Source organism: Typopeltis vanoorti, chromosome 22 (genome assembly GCF_054136105.1).
Source record: "Typopeltis vanoorti isolate ZY-2024b chromosome 22, IOZ_Tvanoo_1.0, whole genome shotgun sequence".
Classification (NCBI taxonomy): Eukaryota; Metazoa; Arthropoda; class Arachnida; order Uropygi; family Thelyphonidae; genus Typopeltis; species Typopeltis vanoorti.
The window spans coordinates 33,135,464-33,156,244 of record NC_143570.1 but is presented as its reverse complement, the minus strand read 5'-3'; the positions used below and the strand labels follow the sequence as shown (position 1 = coordinate 33,156,244).

General features: G+C 35.8%; 1 protein-coding gene across 1 annotated transcript in view; it reads left to right on the top strand.

Annotated features, from left to right (window-relative positions):
* The window catches only part of LOC150094290 (moesin/ezrin/radixin homolog 1-like), a 216,448-nt gene extending 195,908 nt beyond the window's left edge, over positions 1-20,540 (top strand). Inside the window, exons 14-15 of the mRNA XM_090412297.1 lie at positions 14,644-14,744; positions 19,227-20,540. Of these exons, the coding sequence (XP_090268423.1) occupies positions 14,644-14,744; positions 19,227-19,391 (266 nt within the window). The 3' untranslated portion in view covers positions 19,392-20,540. The remainder of the gene's footprint in view (positions 1-14,643; positions 14,745-19,226) is intronic.
* Positions 20,541-20,781: the final 241 nt, after the last annotated feature.

The following is a 20,781-nucleotide window of genomic DNA, read 5'->3' as shown; positions in this document are numbered from 1 at the left end:
GGGCACCATTAGGACTTTAGGAACAATATTAATTTCTTGCTTTCTTCTTCATGTGCTTTTGTTAGTGCCTGCATGCACATACCATATCTTTATGTTCCTGAAGATGGCAACGTGACGTTGCCAAAATATAAGTTATTCATTAAAGTTCCTTTAATTAATATACTTTATATGCGTTGTTAATTCTGTAAACTAATTCCTAGTTATGCATGACCAACGTATAAGCCTTGCTACTAGAATTATGATCATCCACGGAGATTCCATCGCACGAAAGGCCCGTCAATATGGCAAATTGAGGTTGAAGATAGCCAGACAACTAAATCGTCTGACATTCCTAAAACACTGCCGGGATAACAAGGTAATCCTTAATTGTGTTAAATTGAAGCACCGTTTTACTTCACAGAAAGCTCTGCGCATTTATAATCGCACTAGCTTCGCCTTGTTAAGAGAACAAATTGCCGACAAAAACAAAACCTTACGGGCGCTAGAGGAAGAGCTTTCGAATATACTCGGCCATGATCTTTGGACGATGCTTTATGACGTCTCATGTGGCAAGAAAAGAATTTGAAAAAATACGAAAACCTGATAAAGAATTCTACTTCCTTACCACAGCCACCACTCAACACTGTAGTCAACCTCTCGTCGGTAGTTTTAAAGCCTGAAGCACTCGCAGCACTTGCACGTGGTCACAATTTCGCTCTATCTCATAAAAGAATACCTGCCGAGGAAATCATGATCCAAATAGAACGTGGAATTCACAACCCTCCTAACCATATCGCCAACAACGTCAGACTGGATGTAGTCAGTGTTCTCACTAAAGCCAAACCTCCTAAAACCAATTTATCCAAAGACGAATATGCAGCCCTATAAGAAATGAAGAATAACAAAAAAATAGTAATCGCCAAAGCGGATAAGGGAAATGCCACTGTGGTGCTAAATCAAAAGGACTACAAAGGTAAGCTTAATACTTCCGTGCTAGACCGTACTACTTACCTCCCTATTGAATATAATCCTACCAGCTCTCAGATTAGAACTCTCCACAGACTCCTTAAGAAAGTCACTTCTTGGCCTGTGGAAGTCACCAACAAACTAAAACCTTATAACTCGAGAACCCCCCCCCCCCCCCCCCGATTATATGGACTCCCAAAAATACATAAACAAAATGTGCCATTACGTCCCATAGTGGATGGCATTGATTCCCCCACATATAAATTAGCCAAACATTTAGCCAAAACGCTCACACACTATACACACAAAAAAACTCAGCCCACTTTAAAGCCAGTATAGAAAACCTCTCGCTCCAACACACTGACATAATGGTCAGTGTGTTGGAGCGAGAGGTCAGCCCTATTTCAGTTCACAATGAACTCGGGCTATTTCGTTTGGCAAGGAAAGTTTTACAAACAGATAGAGGGGACAGTCATGGGTTCACCACTTTCCCTACCCTTGGCCAATTTCTTTATGGAGACCTTTGAAGAGAAAGCCTTAAACTCTGCCTCACAAAAACCCACTATTTGGCTTCGTTACGTGGATGATGTGTTTGCTATTTGGCCACATGGCTCAGACTCACTCCACTCCTTCCTAACACACTTAAACAACCAACACCCCAGAGTCCAGTTCACCTTAGACAGCAACACCCTCCCCCTTCCTAGATACTTTAATCACTCGCCAGCTTGATGGATCTTTGGTTTTCTCTGTTTACAGAAAACCCACCCATACTGGCAGATACATTCACCAGCAATTCCCCCCCCCCCCTCCCTCACAACAATATGGGGTTATAAAAACACTGTATAGCAGGGCAAAATTAATCTGCTCAGATGACAAGGCCCTAACTACTGAACTAAACTCAACACTTACTCTACACTACTGAACACATACTCAACACTTTCTTAGCCAATGGCTATAATCCCAAAAAAATCCAAAAAATACTAAAACCAGTAAACCACAACCCCCCCCCCCCTCCACAATAAAGATTACACCAAATCTATCACCATCCCCTACATCCAGGGCACCTCTAAGAAAATAACCAATATCCTCAAAAAATATGACCTTACTTCTTGTTACAGACCATATAAAAAGTTGGCATCCCTTATCCGCTCTACCAAAGACCAACCACTTCCCCTAGACCTACCTGGTGTATACCAGGTCCCTTGCAGCTGCAAATTGTCCTACTTTGGCCAAACAGGCAGAACAACAAATATCAGGATTTCAGAACACCAAGACTACATCTGGTTTCACCAGTACAGCCGCTCTGGGCTGGCAGACCATGCCTTAGATACCCACCATAGAATTCGTTGGAAGAAAACAAAAATAATACACCGCAGCAAGTTTAAATACAAAGGATTATTCAAGGAGTCATCAGCAGCTCTAAAAAAAAACGTTCCTAACCTCAACAAATTTGGGTGCATGAAACTACCCCAAATTTGTGAGACTTACATTATGAGAACTTCAGCCCAACTGCCAAGACAACCAAATTAGCCTGCCAGAGGGCACCATTAGGACTTTAGGAACAATATTAGTTTCTTGCTTTCTTCCTCATGCGCTTTTATTAGTGCCTGCGTGCACATACCATATCTTTATGTTCCTGAAGATGGCAACGCAACATTGCCGAAATATAGAAATTATTCATTAAAGTTACCTTTAATTAATATACTTTATATGCGTTGTTAATTCCGTAAACTAATTTCCAGTTATGTATGACCAACGTATAAGCCTTTCTACTAGAAAAAGGTACAGTATTTTTATATTATTATTATATTTTGCTAAGGCTTTATTTTTAGGAAAGGTAGACAGTATAGGAGAGGAGGGTGCATGCTACTAATGATGTTGTATGACTTGAATCCAGTTAATGTTGAGACCAATGACTAATATTCACAGTTTTTAATCTGGCAATGAATTTTATGCCATCGGTGTGAGGTGGAAGTTAACAAGGTCAAACACATAGTGGAGTATTGTTACAGACTTACTGGATCGGTTGCCAGTAACGGAGAAATGCATCACTAAATAAAGGTAATACATGTGAAAAGAATCATAATGGAGCAATTTAATTATTCAAACATTGATTTGAGTAGCAATAAAATCTCATGAGAAGAATGAAAATGAATTTATTGAGCTGTTGTGAAACAGCTTCCTCAATCAGCATGTGACAGAAGGAACTCGAGGTCAAAGAATATTAGATTTGATTATAGTGTCAATGGGGATGTGACTATTTTACCACCAGTGGGTGACTGACCATGCAGTACTCACTCGGGGAGTGGCTAAGTTTATGAATATTCCATTCGGAAAAGGTTGTGCTGAACAAAGCAGGAAATTATGACTGACTGTGAGGAGTATGCTGGATTCTGTGCCATGGTATCAGTTATTGGATGGGAAGGATATCGAAGTTGCACATGTAGTGTCTAAAAAATATTTAAATGATGCAATATCAGAACATCCTTAGAGTTTGAAGAATAAATAGTAGGAGTGAAATGGATGTGTAATCTTATCATGCAAGAAATTCGTAAGAAAAGGATGATGTGGAAGGAATGCAGATGGTGTGAGAGTAACAGATGCAGAACAGTTGTTCAACAAATAAGTGCCCATTTTGCTGAAAGCTATCAACTTGGTGTATGCAACATACATTGAGCTCACCACTACCTCTTCACTGGATGAAGAAACTGGTGTATGAGGATGAGGTATTAGAGCTGTTGCACAAACTGAATAAGAATTCAGCAATAGTGACTGATGGGATATCAGCACATGGGCTAAAAGAGTGTTCAGCTAAACTGGCTATATAATTTTAGTCTCAGAACTGTGGAATCTTCCACAGTAGTAGAATGTATGATAATCCCATTGTACAAGGGTGGTGCAAAGACTGATGTGTATCCAACTATCCACCTATTAGTGTCTCAGAAGTGGTGGTGAAGGTTTTGGAAAAGTTGGTTAGGGTTTGCATTTAGAAATGGGTTGACAGAGAATATTGTCTTTGCAGTGAACAGCATGAGTTTAATAAGGGAAGGTCATGTTTTAGCAACTTGCACACATTCTATAATGTTACCATTGAGTTAGACAAGAGGAATGGATACACCATGATCCTTTTATATTTTGCTAAGGCGTTTGACAGAATACAACATGGAAGACTGTTGCTTAAGTTGGAGTATATGGATTTGGATTATAAAATATTAGTCCTTATATTAACATTTTGGATAAAAGAATGGCTGGCTGACAGATATCAAAAAGTGGTATATAGAAGATGTGAGTCTGCAAGATTTAAGGGTGTACCACAATGATTAGTCCTTGGTCCACTGTATTCAATCTGTACATCAATGACATTGGTAAGAATTTGACAGATCACATACAGGCTATTTGCTGATGATGCAAAGATAGGCAGAGTAATCAGGAATGCTGCTGATATGTAGTACTTGCAGAATGATTTGAATAGGCTGGAATTGTGGACATGGGAAAATGGCTGTCAGTTAAATATTAGTAAATGTAAAGTCATGCACTTTGGTCAGATTAGATGTTCAGTGTCATATTATATTGGTGGAACCATGCTAGAAGAAACTGATTAGATTAGGATGTTAAAGTTCAAGGGCCATATAGCAAAGATTGCAAATACAGCTCAGAGGATAATTGCAATGCTGAAATAAACCCTGACATGTAAAGATGTCACTTTGCCTCTTTACAAGACCATGATAAGACCTCTTGTGCGCAGGTCTGGTCTCCTTGTTCCTTGGTGATTCTGATACAGTGGAGAGTGCAATGGAGTGTGTTAAAAAATTATATACAGCTATCATTTGTGAAATAATGATAATGAAGACAGATTGAGGATTTGTAGCTAGCAAACAGAAGAAAGAGGAGTGATATGATTGAGGTTTACAAACTTCTAAAAGGGTCATACAGGATTTCAGTTGATGAAATTTTTCATTTTATGGAGGTTTGGAAAAGGACTTCCTTGGAAGCTGAGAATGAATGCCATCAAGAAAGGGGTGAGAGCTAGATTTTTCTCTCATAGAGTGATGCTTGAATGGAATAGATTGCCATTGGATGTTTTACTGGAACAAATTCAAGAACAAGTGTGACAGCTGGTGTGTGTGTAGTATGTGCCTCCCTCAACAAGTCCTTGACTCCCCTAGAGGTTTCTTAATAATAATAATAATACACAATCCTTTTTAAGGACTTCAGCTGAAGATGAATTTAACCCATCTCATACAGAGATGTGAGGGTTTTCATTCCACAAAACAGACAAAACTCGCCACAAGAATATGTGCAATTAATAATCAAACATGTACTGGGCTTTGCAACTTTAGTTGCTTCAGCTATAATTCAAATCAACTCAATGCCGTATGTAAAGGGAAATTAGGCAACTTATGTTTCTTGACAAGCTGAAGATCCATAGTCCTTGTGTCAAATGGTATGAGGAATGTTTTTCAAAGAACAAATTGTAGATTGACTGTAGTTGGTTTGAAGTTGAATGTGTACCAACTTCTGTTTATCAGCAAAGTTGCTGTTAACCAGCAGTTTTGTGTAATTATGATGGTTAGTTTGGAGTATCTCCCATAAAAAAAAAATTATAGAAAAGGTATTGTGGAGAAGTGGTCTAAGAAAGAGTTATTAAAAGGAATCAGAGGGGATCATCTGTTAAGAGTTTGGTATACTAGATTCATTATCTGTTAAATGATTGACTATTGTCATTTACAACAGTATTACTCTTGGTGCACAATTCTAAAGTTGGGCAGATTTGGATAAGGGTAGCATAAGGAGTTAAGTGTTAGAAATCAGCACTTAGAATTGAAGGAGGTACTAAGATGGTTTGATGTTAAATCATGTGTGAGACAAGGGCACATGCTATTTCCACTCTTACTCATCTCTTTGTAGATTATAATTTACATTATGGGAAGGGCCGCTATTCAGACCAGTTTCACCCCTCATTTGATTCTCATCAGTGAGAGCCAGACCCTGAAGAGATACCAAGGTTGAAATAATGCAGAAGTCATATTTTCTGTATACAAGTAGTCAAAAGGTGTAGATCTCTGGATTAGAGATAGATGTTGAAAGTTTTTTCATTTGGTTAAACTATAAATTAAACATGCCAAGAACAATAGCATTATACATGTCCATAAGGATATGTGCCTTGCATTATGGGATACTAAAGCAATTGATGTGCAGTCATTAGCCTCTATATACAAGTAGGCCAGTCGTGAATATGCTTCACAAGCAAACTTTGTTTGCTTACACTTGGATAAAAGATGATACCAAGAATATAATTTCTTGGCATCTTTAATTTATAGTTTAACCAAGTGAAAAAACTTTCAAGAAAAATAGTGCTACTCTGTATGTGTCATCTTTATAACATAGGGTATTCAACCTTGCATGCCAAAGTGCTGACAAAATGGGAGAAGGGGTTCATTATAGATAAACTGTATTCTTATTTACTAAAAAAAAATTGTAAGGATATTATAAGCAAACTTCAAAAATCGGTTGGATTGTGTTAGGCAGAATTAATTTGAAACCATAGTTAAGTGTTTTAAGAGAACATATGCACTAGACATATATACAGCTTACAGATATTGAAAAAAGTATGAAATTTTATTCAAGTATATTTCATCCAGTGTAACATGGATTTGTAGCATGTTCTTATTAGCTTGTGTCTTGGTCATAACTGTCTATTCAACTATTAGAATTCAAAGGAGTGATTGTAAAAGATTCTGCAGATTAAATAACCCAATCACTTCCCAAGACTTGGAGATTGGCATACAGTCAGTGTGGTTAAGGCTTAGATGATTTTATAGTGTTCTACATGTTTCAAGGAATTTGAACTTGCTGGAACAAAGAATCTTTGTTTCCAAAGAACACTGTGCCTAGTATCAATGGTATGAGCAGCAAGACTGCACTTGTCAGATTCCAAAAATGCAATATAGGCTTGATATTCTTGGATTCTAATCAAAGCTAAGTAACCAGCCTATCCAAAGTAGCAATCTTGATAAGAGCAAGGTACTTCATACATTACCACCTCTCTTCTATCAAGTTGTACTCCTGAATAAAAAAACAGTATAAGTTTGGTATGAAAATCTGTAAAGGCTAAGATAAAAATAGTCAGAAACGCTGGAAACATTAACTGCATTCTGAATGGAGAACCCATGAACAAGTAAAACATTTCAGCTATTTAGGCACAATTTTTAGTGAAGATGGCAAACTAAATGTGGAAATAGACAACAGAATTAGCTAACTGGTGTGGTAAGGAGTCAACTGAATAAATTTATATGGAATAAAGAAATTAGTCAAAATGCTTTATTAGCTGTATATAAGTCCGTGTTCAGACCAATTTTAACTTATTGATCTAAGAGCTGGGTTACAAATAGAACTCTTGATCAAAGACTGGAGACTATAGATGTGAGAGTTCTTAGAAAGATTAGGGCAATGAAAAGATAGCATCAATGGAAGAATCGTTAAAAATAATATTAGGAAAGAACTTGATATTGTTTACGTTCAGGAATGTGTGAGCAGAGCTCATCTTATGATGGTATGGTCACTTAAACAGAATGGGAGAGGAAAGGTTAGCAAAACAAGCATTTTTTCCCCTCAGGATTGCATGGAAGAGATCTAGAAATAGAAAAAGGCCAAAATGTAAGATCTGACAATATTGAAGTTCTGATAAATAACAGATTAATTTGAGCAAAATTAGCAGTAGTTATAATGGATATTCTTGAATATCAAGAATATCCATTATAACTAAACTAAACTTTTTGTAGAGTTGTCATGACATTCTGTACACTGTGAGGGTACATTATCAAGAATTTTTATACAAAAAAAAAAAAAAAAAAAAAAAAAAAAAAAAAAAAACCTTCTCCCAAATTTTAGGTTAAGTGTGAGGAGCATTGCAATTAAGTCTGGATGATGTAGTAGTTATTAGTACTTGAGCACTTATCGAGCAGATACTCAGATTTGAAACAGCAATATAGTATGACTAGTTTAAAACATAAGATTCTGTGGTCATTGACAATTCCGTGATGTGCTAGACCAGACAAGCATATTATAAATGACATAAGACTGGTGTTCCAATGGTTGTTTTACAACGGAAGAATCCCATTCTTCCAATGTAAAAGAGAGATAGTAATCACGAGGAACTTAGTAAACATTTGGGATGGATGCAGAAGACCCTTTATCCTTGGTAGGTGTTAATAATGAAGAGAGTTTGACATGAAAAAGCATGAACACTAAATTGTATTTCTTGAAGATTTCATATATTGGTTCAGAAATTTCAACAATGTATGGAATTCGAACTCTTGAAGTCCAGGGTGCTTAGGAATACATGTATAAAAGGGTCAGTGATGTGCTGAATCTTCTGTGAAGAGAAGCCATTCTACTGCATAATACATTTGATAAGTTCTAGTATGGAGAGAAGAGGCTAGGAATAAGAAAAGTCTCATTGACTATGTTATTGTTGATAGTGATGTTTTCTCCCTGGTGCAGGACACCAGAGTGTACAGAGGATTTGAAATTGCAAGAGATCACTATTTAGTCTTGAGCAGGATAAAATTGAATTTCATATTGAAAAGAATAACATGTAAGAAAGTTTTAAAGCTAATAAAAGTTGAGCAGCTCTCAGATGTAAACTGTAGACTAAAATACAGAAATATTATTGAAAAGAAAATGAAAGAGTTTGAGAACAGGAATCAAACCTTGGAGATTCGGTGGCAAACTCTGAAGGAAACATTGATTGATTCTGCCAGAGTGGCATGTGGTGAGATTGTGTGCAAGGATAAAAAAATCAGAACTCCCTGGTGGACACAGGAAGTTAAAGAGGCAGTGAAGGAAAAGAAGAAAGCATATCAAAAGTTCCTGTCAAATAAGTCAGCTTTTACTCTTAAAGAATACAGACAAATGTAAGAAAGCTAAACAGTGTGTAAAACTAGCTAAACAAAAGTCATGGGAGGACTTTGGCAAGAATATAGAAAATAAATATCAAGAAGGTGGCAAAATATTCTGGAGGTTGTTGAAGAAGCTTAGGAATGGAGGAAAGAGTGTTGTAAAAGGAATTAGAGATGATAAAGGTGAAATGAAAACAGGAGAAAAAGATATCCTTGAAGTATGGAGTAATTACTTTGAAAAACTGCTAAATGAAACAAGCAGTGATGACAGCACAGTGATAAAAAAACACTGACCAGGCATGCAGTCAGGAATACATATCCATACTTGAAGTAGAAAAAGCCATCAAAGGCTTGAAATGTGGAAAGGCAGCAGGAGTAGATGATATTCGACCAGAAATGCTGAAGTATGGTGGTATAAGAGTCTTACAGTGGCTGCACTGCATAGTTCAGAAAGCCTGGACAGAGGGACGAATTCCTGATGATTGGAGTAGAGCTCTCATAGTACCCATATATAAAAAGGGAAATAAAACTGAATGTGAGAATTACAGAGGTATTTCCCTACTGAGTGTTCCCGGCAAGATCTATGCAAGTATACTTGAGAAACGGTTGAGAAGAATTGTGGAAGAAAAGCTTGGTGAAGAACAAGCTGGATTCAGGCCAAATAGAGGCTGTCAGGATCAGATCTTCACTTTACGACAAATAGTCGAGAAAGAATGGGAATATAACAAAGATCTGTATTTAAGTTTTGTCGATTTCGAAAAGGCATATGACAAGGTGCCAAGAGAGAAGCTATTCAATACGCTGCAGTTATATGGTGTCAATGGGGCATTATATCAAGCAATACTTAGTCTTTATTTGAGTTGTGAGTCAGCAGTTAGAATTGAAGGAAGTACAGGAAGATGATTTAATGTTAAATCTGGTGTGAGACAAGGATGTACATTATCCCCTCTGTTATTCATTATCTATATGGATCACATTATGAAGGAAAGTGGTATTAAACCTGATATCAAAATTGGAGATGTTAATGTCAGCTCTTTGCTTTATGCGGATGATGTTATACTTCTAAATAAATCCGCTACAAGTTTGCAAGATTCTCTGACTAAATTGAATTGCTGTTGTAATAGATATGGTATGAAGGTCAGCAATAAAAAGACAAAGTCAATGAAAATAGGCAGAATCATTGAAAATGTCAACTGTGTTGTGAATGGAGAACCAGTGGAACAAGTAAAACATTTCAGCTACTTAGGCACAATTTTTACTGAAGATGGTAAACTAAATATAGAAATAGACAACAGAATCAGCAAAGCTGGTATCGTGGGAAGTCAATTGAATAAATTCATATGGAATAAGAAAGAAATTAGTCGGAACACTAAATTAGCTGTATACAAGACTGTGTTGAAACCAATTTTAACTTATGGATCTGAGAGCTGGGTCAGAAGTAAAACACTTGACCAAAGATTAGAGACCACAGATATGAGAGTCCTGAGAAAGATTAGAGGCGTGAACAGATGGCATCAATGGCAATATCATATTAAAAATGAGGATATTAGGAAAGAACTTGACATTGTCAGCATCCAGGAATGCGTTAGCAGAGCTAATCTCAGATGGTATGGTCACTTAAATAGAATGGGAGAGGAAAGATTAGCAAAAACAAGTGTTCTCTGCCAGATTGGCAGGAAAACGACCCAGAGGAAGACCAAGATATAGGTGGATTGATACGGTACAAAGTGCCTTAGACGATAGAAATATAAGATCTGATAATGTTGGAGTCTTGACAAGTAACAGACTGATTTGGAGGAAAATTGTAGATAGGAAGTTAGTAATGATGTAATTTTTTCATGTAGTACTGTCATATCCTGCACACCCCTTGAGGGTACATGGCAGGAATTTGATGATGATGATGATGATGATATTCTAGTTTGAGATCATGATGTTGAAGCAAACAGTCATTCTCTGCTCAGTAAAATTTGATGTCCATTTTTTGAGATGATGAGGTGCAGAATCTTGCTGTATATAATAACTTGTGAACGTAGGTTTATTAATAAACAGAAGTAGTTAGTACACCAGGAGAGGAGGATGTCCAAGAAGGTTAATTTTCCATCTCTAGTTTGAAAAGAAGTTGATGTGTGGCATAGACTGCTGATTTCAATTAGGAAAGAAGATAAGATAAGGCCATGTGGACAAAACATCCACATAGCATACCCAAAATGGTGAAGTTAAAACCCTCAAGAGGCAAATGTGTCTTCTATTGGTAGAAATTGGCAAAGGATTGAAATATCTGATTTAATAAATTTAATCTTGTAAGAACTTCAGTGTTTTGACTGACTTCTTTCTTATTCCATATAAATTTATTCACTTACCTCTCCATCATATCACCTTGCCTTTTCTCTTTATTTCCACAAAATGTCATCCTTGCTTAAAATTGTGCTTAGATAGTAGAAGTGTATTACTTGTTCTATAGGGTTCTCCTTTCAGGATGAAAGAAGATGCAACATGATGCAGCTGATATTTCAGTGTTTTGGCCTATCTTCATACTCTCCTTGTTGCTGATTTTCATGCCAAATTTGTTATAGCAGATTTGTACTGAATTTATTTAAGAATAATATCATCAGCATAAAAAAGCTATGATTAACATCTACAATTTTGGTATCAGTTTTACTTTCTTTCATAACATCATTATATGATCCATATAGATGAATAAGCCTTGTCACCCTTGTCTTGCAGCATAGATTACGTATTGCTCAATATGATGACCTGCTTACAACATATACTGGTAGTGTTTTGAACACTTTTCTCTTGGCACCTGTCATATGCTTTTTCAAGACCTACAGATACATACAGATCTTTGTTATAGTCATGAATTTTCAATTGTTAAGTGAAAATCTTATCATGGTGGCCTTATCTAGCTTGAACACAGCTTGCTCTTCGCACAATTTTTCTTAGCCAATGTTCAAGTGTGCATGCTAAAATCTTACTTAGGAATGCATTGTAGGGAAATTCTTTTATATTCTCAAATTGTCTTATTTCCTTTGGGCACTGAGTGCCCTGTTGGAATTTGAGATTTTGAATGCCTACTCAAACTGCTTTTCTGCATTTTAGATTTTTAGTGGCTTCTACCTCAAGTACTGAATTCATAAAAGATCTTGTCATGAGTGAGATTCTTGTTTAAAATAATACTTAATTATGTTGAGACATTGTTTTATGAGTAATCATCTGAAAGTTGCCTCTTTGAAGAATGCTTCATTCTCCAACTAGGAGGTAATGGATGTTGAAAGTTTTTCCACTTGGTTATACTATAAATTAAAGATACCAAGAAATTATATTCTTGGTTTCATCCTTTATCCAAGTGTAAGCAAACAAGGTTTGCACGTGAAGTTACTGGACTACTTGTATGTAGAGGCTGATGACTTCATGTCAGTTGTCTTAGCATTCCACAGTACAATGCACATATCCCTATGGACATGTATAATCTTATGCTTTATGGGAAGGGCCACCACCCAGACTGGTTTTGACCTTTGAGGTCTCATCAGTGGGAGCCAGACCCAGAAGTAATACCAAGGTTTGAAGTAAGGCATAAGTCATATTTCCATATACAAGTAGTCAAAAGGTGTCGCACCTTATTACTAAAATACTTTGGATTAGAGATAGATGTTGAAAGTCTTCTTCCACTTGATTATACTATAAATTAAAGATACTAAAGATGTGGGATACTAAGGCAATTGATGTGAAGTCATCAGCCTCTATATACAAGTAGCCCAGTCATGAAGTTACTTCATGTTCAAAGTTTGTTTGTTTACACTTGGATAAAGGATGAAAAATATCATTTCTTGATATCTTTTAATGTATAGGAGGAAATGGAGTTGACTCCTATTTCATTGCCAGGTGTGAGACTACCACCATCCTGGTTATTAGATGCTTCAAATGGCTTGAAAAAAGTTCTGTGTTTGTTTTTGTTGAACAGTTTTTTCCCTATTATAAAACTCTTGGCCTGTATTCAGCAGCAAAACTAGTCTTTTAGTGCCCTTGGCTAATTTATTTCTAAACACCTTTTTTATAGTGTGACCATTTCAACAATTAAAATATGCTGCCACTGATGCTTATCTGACACAATGGTATTCTTGACAAGTACATCAATGCTGGAAGTTTTTCCCCCCCCCCCACTTGGTTAGACTGTAATAAATTTAGTTTAATCCTTTATCCAAGTGTAAGCAAACAAAGTTTGTGCCTGAAGTATCTTCAGGACTGTGGCAACTCCTTAAGGTGGACTAAGTATCTCCCATAATGCAGTGCACATCTCCTTGCAGACATATATAATGCTATGCATTAAGGGAAGGGCCACTACCCAGACCAGTTTCGACCTTTATCGAGGTCTTGTCACTGGGAGCCAGAGGTGGTGATACTAATAGGTAGAAGTAATGGAGAAGTCATATTTACTTATACGAGTTGCCAAAAGGTGTCTCATTAAATTACTCATTATTATTAAATTACTCTGGATTTAGAGAAAGATGTTGGAAGTTTTTTTTCCTTTCCACTTTTACTTTAGTCCACCTTTACCACGAGTTGCCTCAGTCCTGAAAATACTTCAGGCGCAAACTTTGTTTGCTTACACTTGGATAAAGGATTAAACTAAATTTATTATAGTCTAACCAAGTGGGGGAGGAAAAAACTTCCAACATCTTTTTCTAAATCCAGGGTAATTTAATAATAAGATGAGACACCTTTTGGCAACTCGTATAGGTAAATATGGCTTCTCCATTACTTCCACTTAGTATCACCACCTCTGGGTCTGGCTCCTACTGACAAGACCTCAATAAAACATGTCTGCAAGATGTGCCTTGCATTATGGGAGATACTAAGACAAGTAATGAGAGCTTAGTCTACCTTTATCATGAGTTGCCTCAGTCCTGAAGAGGACTGAGGCAACTCATGGTTTTATTAACTCAATGCTGAAGCATTCCTACACCTCTCTACCTACCTATCATACATTAGTATGATAGGTACATTATATATCCTCTTTTACTGATGCAAACACACGTTCACATAAAAAAGACATCAAAAATATATCAAGACATATTAGAAGTCTTATTACAATCAATTAGCAAGCCTGTTTTAGCTAAGAGGTTGCAAGTCTGAATCCTGTTGTGAACATTGATGTTTGCAGTTCTCTTTAGGTGGGAGATGAATTTCATCAGCTGGTGTGAGACCACCACGACGCTGCTTATTGGAGGCCTGAAGTGGCTTGAAAGAATTCTGTGTTTGGTCCCTGCAGTAGGATTCTGGACTGTAAAGAAAAAGAAAAAATGCAAAAATAATGTATAAAATTGATAAAAATTCATTAATAATAAATTATATAGCCCACCCATGGTATGCTCTAAGTTCACATAAAACCTTTTGGGGTGGGAACCACTAGGGGATGAAAAATTATCAGAAATGTACTCACCCAAGACACCCTCGCCACACACACTTTATATTTATTTATTTATTTTTATGTCCTAGTAAGTCGATAGGAACTCTAAAGTGAGTAGTGGTGCTATATCATTGTTTGGAGAACATCTCCATTGTGTGAGAACAGTAAAATTTAAAAAAAAAAAAAAAAAAAAAAAAAAAAAAAAAAAAAAAAAAATCTAATTTTGTCCAGTCTGCAGCTACTCAGCAGTTGGCAAGTGTATCTGACGAGTCCTGTATATGTTTGAAAGACTTCCTGTATTTATTGTTCAGATGTAATTATAAGTGAAAGAATATAAAACAGTATACTTTTTATTATAACAGTGAATTTGAATAGAATTACTTGTGTTAGGTGCTGAGCTATCTAAGGAAGATTCTATCAACCTGCCAAGGCCAGAAGAGGAACGGAGTACCCAAGTATCAAAAGAAAAACACCTGCAAGAGCAATTAAAAGTAAGGTTTTCTATAGAAATACAATTTTATTAATACAGACCAGTTTACAATAAAACTTATATTAAAACCTACCAGTTTTGCCAGCAAACTGTCTGGTTTTTTCAAGGCATTTACGGAGATATGAAAACTAATAAATGCAAATTGAAAGGAACATAAAAAACATTCTAAACCAACTAGTAGTTATGGTTACATGTTTTGCGTGACAGAGAGGACTTATTGTTCTTATTCATTATCACGCATGCGTTGTAGACGTGTAATGTGATTACTGGCTAGCTGTAGTTCAGATTGATTGAGAGAGCGGATCAAGTTTTTCCACGAACTGTTTAGAATTGCACCCTGATTTCTGTTGAGGTTTCCGCCGGTTATTGATACTATCGTGGCTTCCTTAAATAAACGATGCCTGTAGTCGTCATAGAGATATGGCATGGAGCTGTTTTGCCAATCTATCGTGTGGTTAGATGTACAGAAATGATGTGCTAAGCCAGAAGAGATGCTCTGTTGTGGTTTACATCACCAACATGTTCTTTTTGTCTAATTTCTAAACTTCGTGAAGTTTGTCCGATGTAGGCAAGACCACAGGAACAGAGAATATAATATGCTCCTGGATATTTATAGAATGGCGCTTTATCTTTTGAGGATCCTAAAACTTGTCTGATGTTGGTGGTTGTGTGATAATGAATAAGAACAATAAGTCCTCTCTGTCACATGAAACCATAGCTACTAGTTGGTTTACAATATTTTTTATGTTCCTTTCAATTTGCATTTACTAGTTTTCATATCTCTGTAAACGCCTTGAAAAAGCCAGACAGTTTGCTGGCGAAACTGGTAGGTTTTAATATGTTTTATTGTAAACTGGTCTGTATTAATAAAATTTTATTTCTATTATAAAATGACCAAATATGTATAATTTAAATGAGGTTTTCTATCTTGTGTTATCCATGCAATAAATATTCTTCATTATCATCAAATTCTGACATATATCCTCAAGGGATGTACAAGCTCTTATGATAGTACTACATGAAGAACTTGCATCATTGCTAACTTCCTATCAACAATTTTATTCCAAATCAATCTGTTACCTGTCAAGACTCCAACATTATCAGATCTTATATTTCTGTCTTCTAAGGCATATTTTTACCGTTTCGACACACCTATATCTGGTCTTTTTCCTGCCAACCTGGCAGAGAATACTTGTTTTGCTGAGATTAGCTCTCCTAACACATTCATGGATGCTAACAATGTCAAGTTCTTTCCTGATATCCTCGTTTTTAACATGATATTTCCATTAATGCCATCTGTTCATGCTCGTAATCTTTCTCAGGATTCATATCTGCAGTATGTATATCATAGCCTTTGGTCAAGTGTTTTATTTCTAACCCAGCTCTCAGATCCATAAGTTAAAATTGGTTTGAACACTGTGTTGTATACAGATAATTTAGTGTTTTGACTAATTTCCCTCTTATTCCATATAAATTTATTCAGTTGACTTCCTACGATACAGGCTTTGATTTTGTCTATTTCCATATTTAATTTACCGTCTTCACTAAAAATTGTGCCTAAGTAGCTGAAATGCTTTACTTGTTCTATAGGTTCTCCATTCATTCATGATGCAGTTGATATTTTCAATGGTTCTGCTTTTTTTTTTTGTTATCTTGTTATTGCTGATTTTCATACCAAATTTATTCAATTTAGTCAGAGAATCTTGCAGACTTGTACTGGATTTATTTAAAAGTATAACATCTGCATGAAGGAAAGAGCTGAGATTAACATATCCAATTTTGATATCAGGTTTCATACCACTTTCCTTCATAATGTGATCCATATAGATAATGAATAACAGAGGGGATAATGTACATCCTTGTCTGACACCAGATTTAATAACAAACAATCTTCCTGTATTTCAATTCTAAATGCTGACTTACAACTCAAATAAATACTAAGTATTGCTTGATAAAATGCCCCATTGACACCATATAACTGTAGCATTTTGAATAGCTTTTCTCTTAGCACCTTGTCATATGCCATTTGCAGGTCTACAAAACTTAAATACAGATCTTTGTCATATTCCCATGATTTCTCAACTATTTGTCGTAAAGTGAAGATCTGATCCTGACAGCCTCTATTTGGCCTGAATCCAACAATAACATAGTCAATGAGATTTTTCTTATTCCTTGCCTCTTCTCTCCATGTCTATTTGTGCACATTTTTATGTTGGAACATTGTGTTTTTGACAACCAGTCCATGTCCTGAGCATTCAACAGGTATTTGCCATTATTATTAGCTTTGCTCTTTTCTCCAAATTTTCCCAAAGTATTTTTGTATATCTGACAATCGTTTCCTACTCTGCTATTTAGATCCCCAACAAGGACCAAACTTTTCATTTTTCATCTGTCAGTTGCTTTCCTCTAAAGCCTCAAAAAAATTTCTCCACTTCTACCTTAGCAGAATCTTCTGTGGAACAGTAAGCACGAATAAGTCTCATTGTCTAGTTCCCCATTCTGATATTTGTTCACATTGCTCTACTTGATATTGCTTGCCATTCAAGAAGATTAACCTCATATTTTGTGTTCAATACTATAGCTACACCTGCTTTTTCCTGATTGTCAGTGTCTGAGTGTAGCATTTTGTATTATTGCTAAAAAAAAAAAAAAAACTTGCCAGATTCTGTCTTTTTTGTTTCAGTTACCCCTATTATGTCGATCTGATACCTATCCAGTTCCTCAGCCAGCTCCATTCCTTTTCCATTCAGGCTTCTTATGTTGATAGTACCGATCTTAAACTCCGATGTCGAGTTGAGGCGTGTTTCAGGATTTGTTCCAGTAGCTGACTTTTTGCTGTTTGCCCTGGTTCTCTGGTGAAAACAACAGGGGAACCTTGTTTAACTGGGTGATGTCGCAGCCGGCATGAAATTCTGTCATGTTGTACTATCATTTTATATTGTGGTTTAAGCCAATAAAGAATACAATTTGGTTGGCTGAATGCCAGCCCATCCTTGTTTATTCAGTATCTAACATGGTGCACCATGAGAAGGTGAGGATTGGACATTAGGTCAGAAGCCCTGGTTGGTTCTCTGCATTCCTTTAAAGGCTATGTGGAGGTCTCCTCTCAGTTATACAGTTTGACCCTTAAGCACCCTCGTATAATTATAATTGTTGTAATAATTATGGATGTTAAACACATCAAAGCCTGTTTGGTGGTTAAACATAATAGAGTAGAATAATTTTTTGCTCATCTGTACAGATAAGAAATCAGAGGTTTAGGTGGTGATCTGCTTGTCTTTCCATATGGCATAATATTGAATGACATCTAACTTGAATGTAGCATTGCTGCTGCTGGCAGCTGCATGCCATAAAGCTTACTCTACAAACACTAAGAAGTCTAATATACCAAACTTTTTTTGGTATACAAGATTTAGTATGTGAAACGTTTACTACATAAATGTTAATGATACATAGGAAAAGTAATCATCATTCTTTGCACAGGTCTATCTTAAATTCTTCTAGTGAACTTGGCTTCCAGAGATGATTACCCAAAATGTTCCACTTATCCTACAAGTGGACACTGAAAATTAGATTGGGATTTGGAACTAGCCCATCCATTAGAAGGGTGTTGTGTTATTTCTCCATTCATACCAGTAGCGGAAAAATTAAGTTATACAGAATTATATCCTATGAACAATTTTCTTCCAAATCTGTTACTTGTCAGCACTCCAATATGTTAACTAACATTTTGTTCTTCTGATGCACTTCTAGTGGATTGATTCACTTGAAAGAAATGCTAGATATGAATATATTGGAGTGCTGACAAGTAATAGGCTAACTTGGAGGAAAATTGTTGATAGGACAGTGATAATAATGGAAACTTAATCATGTGGTACTGTCATTGTAGCCTGAACACCTCTTGCGAGGACAAATCAGGAAATTGATGATTATACATAATTGTTTGCTTTAAATTTATTATAATGAGAAACATCTACCCTGCACACAAGTGTGTGCACATACACATCATTATCATCAAACTTGACAGGACATTTTTTTCCTCTTAGCATTAACTGAGTTGTCAGATCTGAGTTCTCCCTTCAGTGATGAAAACCCTAGCAAGATTCACTCTGAAGTTATATTTCCAGAAATCAATTTTTTGTGGTTTTAACACCACGCAACTGTCACTGAGCATGAACTATTTTGTTGTGAAGTGATTAAGTTATGCTTCACTTACCACCTTAGTTCAAACAGGACACGATGCATGCTGATATCTCCTTAATATACATATCTTTCTAGAATACCATAATTTGCATAACTTACTTGCATGTTCTTTGCATGGTGTTCACTTCAGCTGGGGCGTTCAAATTATTTTGATAAACTAGTGTATAATGATAAATATATATTCCTGGAAATGGAAATTATAGATTTAATCTATAATTTATTTTCTTAATCTGAAGTTTAAATGTATTTTTATTGATTATGAAAAATTTTTCTCTTCTAGATGCTTAGTAGTGAACTGGCTGAATCAAAAGATGAATCGAAACTGACCAAGAATGACATACTTCATCAGGAAAATGTAAGGCAAGGAAGAGACAAGTATAAAACATTAAGAGAAATCAGGAAAGGAAATACCAAGCGAAGAGTTGATCAATTTGAAAATATGTAGCTACTTGTTGTCCTTTTCCTACAGAAAGCTTGAAATAAAAACTAATCCTTTTAGGAACATTGTTAATGGCCGACATTGGGTAGTGTCATACAGCAACGTGGTCGAATGTGCGTATTTGTTAATGCATTCCACAGATGCGGTACTTCAAAACTGTAATGATTATAAACTGTTATAAGATTTGAACATCTTTGTAGATGGTTTCCGTATCATGTGTTCCTTATCTAGATCAAATGCTACTACTTGATCTAGAACACTGGTCACCAGAACTCAAAAGAATGAGCCAAATTATAGATGCCAGCTTTGATTAGTGGTGATTTCTAATCTTAGAAATCCTTAATTCTGCCCAAAAAGGTGTCCATGTTATCAAAAATTCACTGTTGACAGTTTTTAACTGAATCACAGTATATGTGCCTACTAAATGTTATTTGTCATATAGCTTTTTTCTTTAAATTTTTTGAGATTGTTTTTACTGGGGCTACCTATTTTGTCATGTTGTTGATAACCTATTTTTTCACAATAAAACAACCTATGAATAGAATAGAATAATGCCCTGTCATTAGAAATATTCACTCTAAGTGAACTGAGCTTTTTCAACATATCCTTAAAAGATCTACTTTGTAACTTAAGTGATATGCCTGCCATTTTGTATAACAAACTATTTCTATTGAAGTTGCAATCTGAAGACTATTAGTTTGCTAATATGTATTTACAAACTTGATAAACTTAATTTTAGGTGAAGTTAAGCTTTAAATTTCAAAGTGTTTTGTTTATAAAACAGAGAGGACATGAAAGAGAACGAAGCACTATACTTTCTTTTACTAGAATAATAATTTGAAAGTGCTAGAAAATTAAGACTATAAATTTGTGTGTTTTTCCCACAATTTGTCCTTCTCTGGTCAGAGTCATAAAGATGCGGTGTTGGTGCTGATGTCTTGTCTATGGTGCTGTTAGAGAAAGGGTCTGTTGATAACGATTATTTGTTGGTTGCTTTATTAACTAGAAAAATAAAATATTTGCTCTTTTATTTTGAAACTTAAGATTATTTTTACAAAAACATAGGAGATAGCTGCATTTCATCCCAAAATAATGTAACTAAGATTTTGTGTAAAGCTGCCTATTAAAGAATAATGATCTACTGCCAGAGTACAATATCTGCTGTCGACTTGAACTTCTGTTCATGTATAATTTAAAATTAGTACATTTTCAAAAATGTACAGGAGGAATTTTTTTTTTTTTTCTTCTTCTTAATACATGGAGTGAGAAACGGTATTCAGAATTGAATAAAAGTGAAGTAATCTTAGTTAAAAGTTCTAGCAGTGGCTAGGACTACTAACTAGAATCTTTTAGCAGATAAGGACTGCACTAACTTTTGGGCTAAAGAATATGAAAA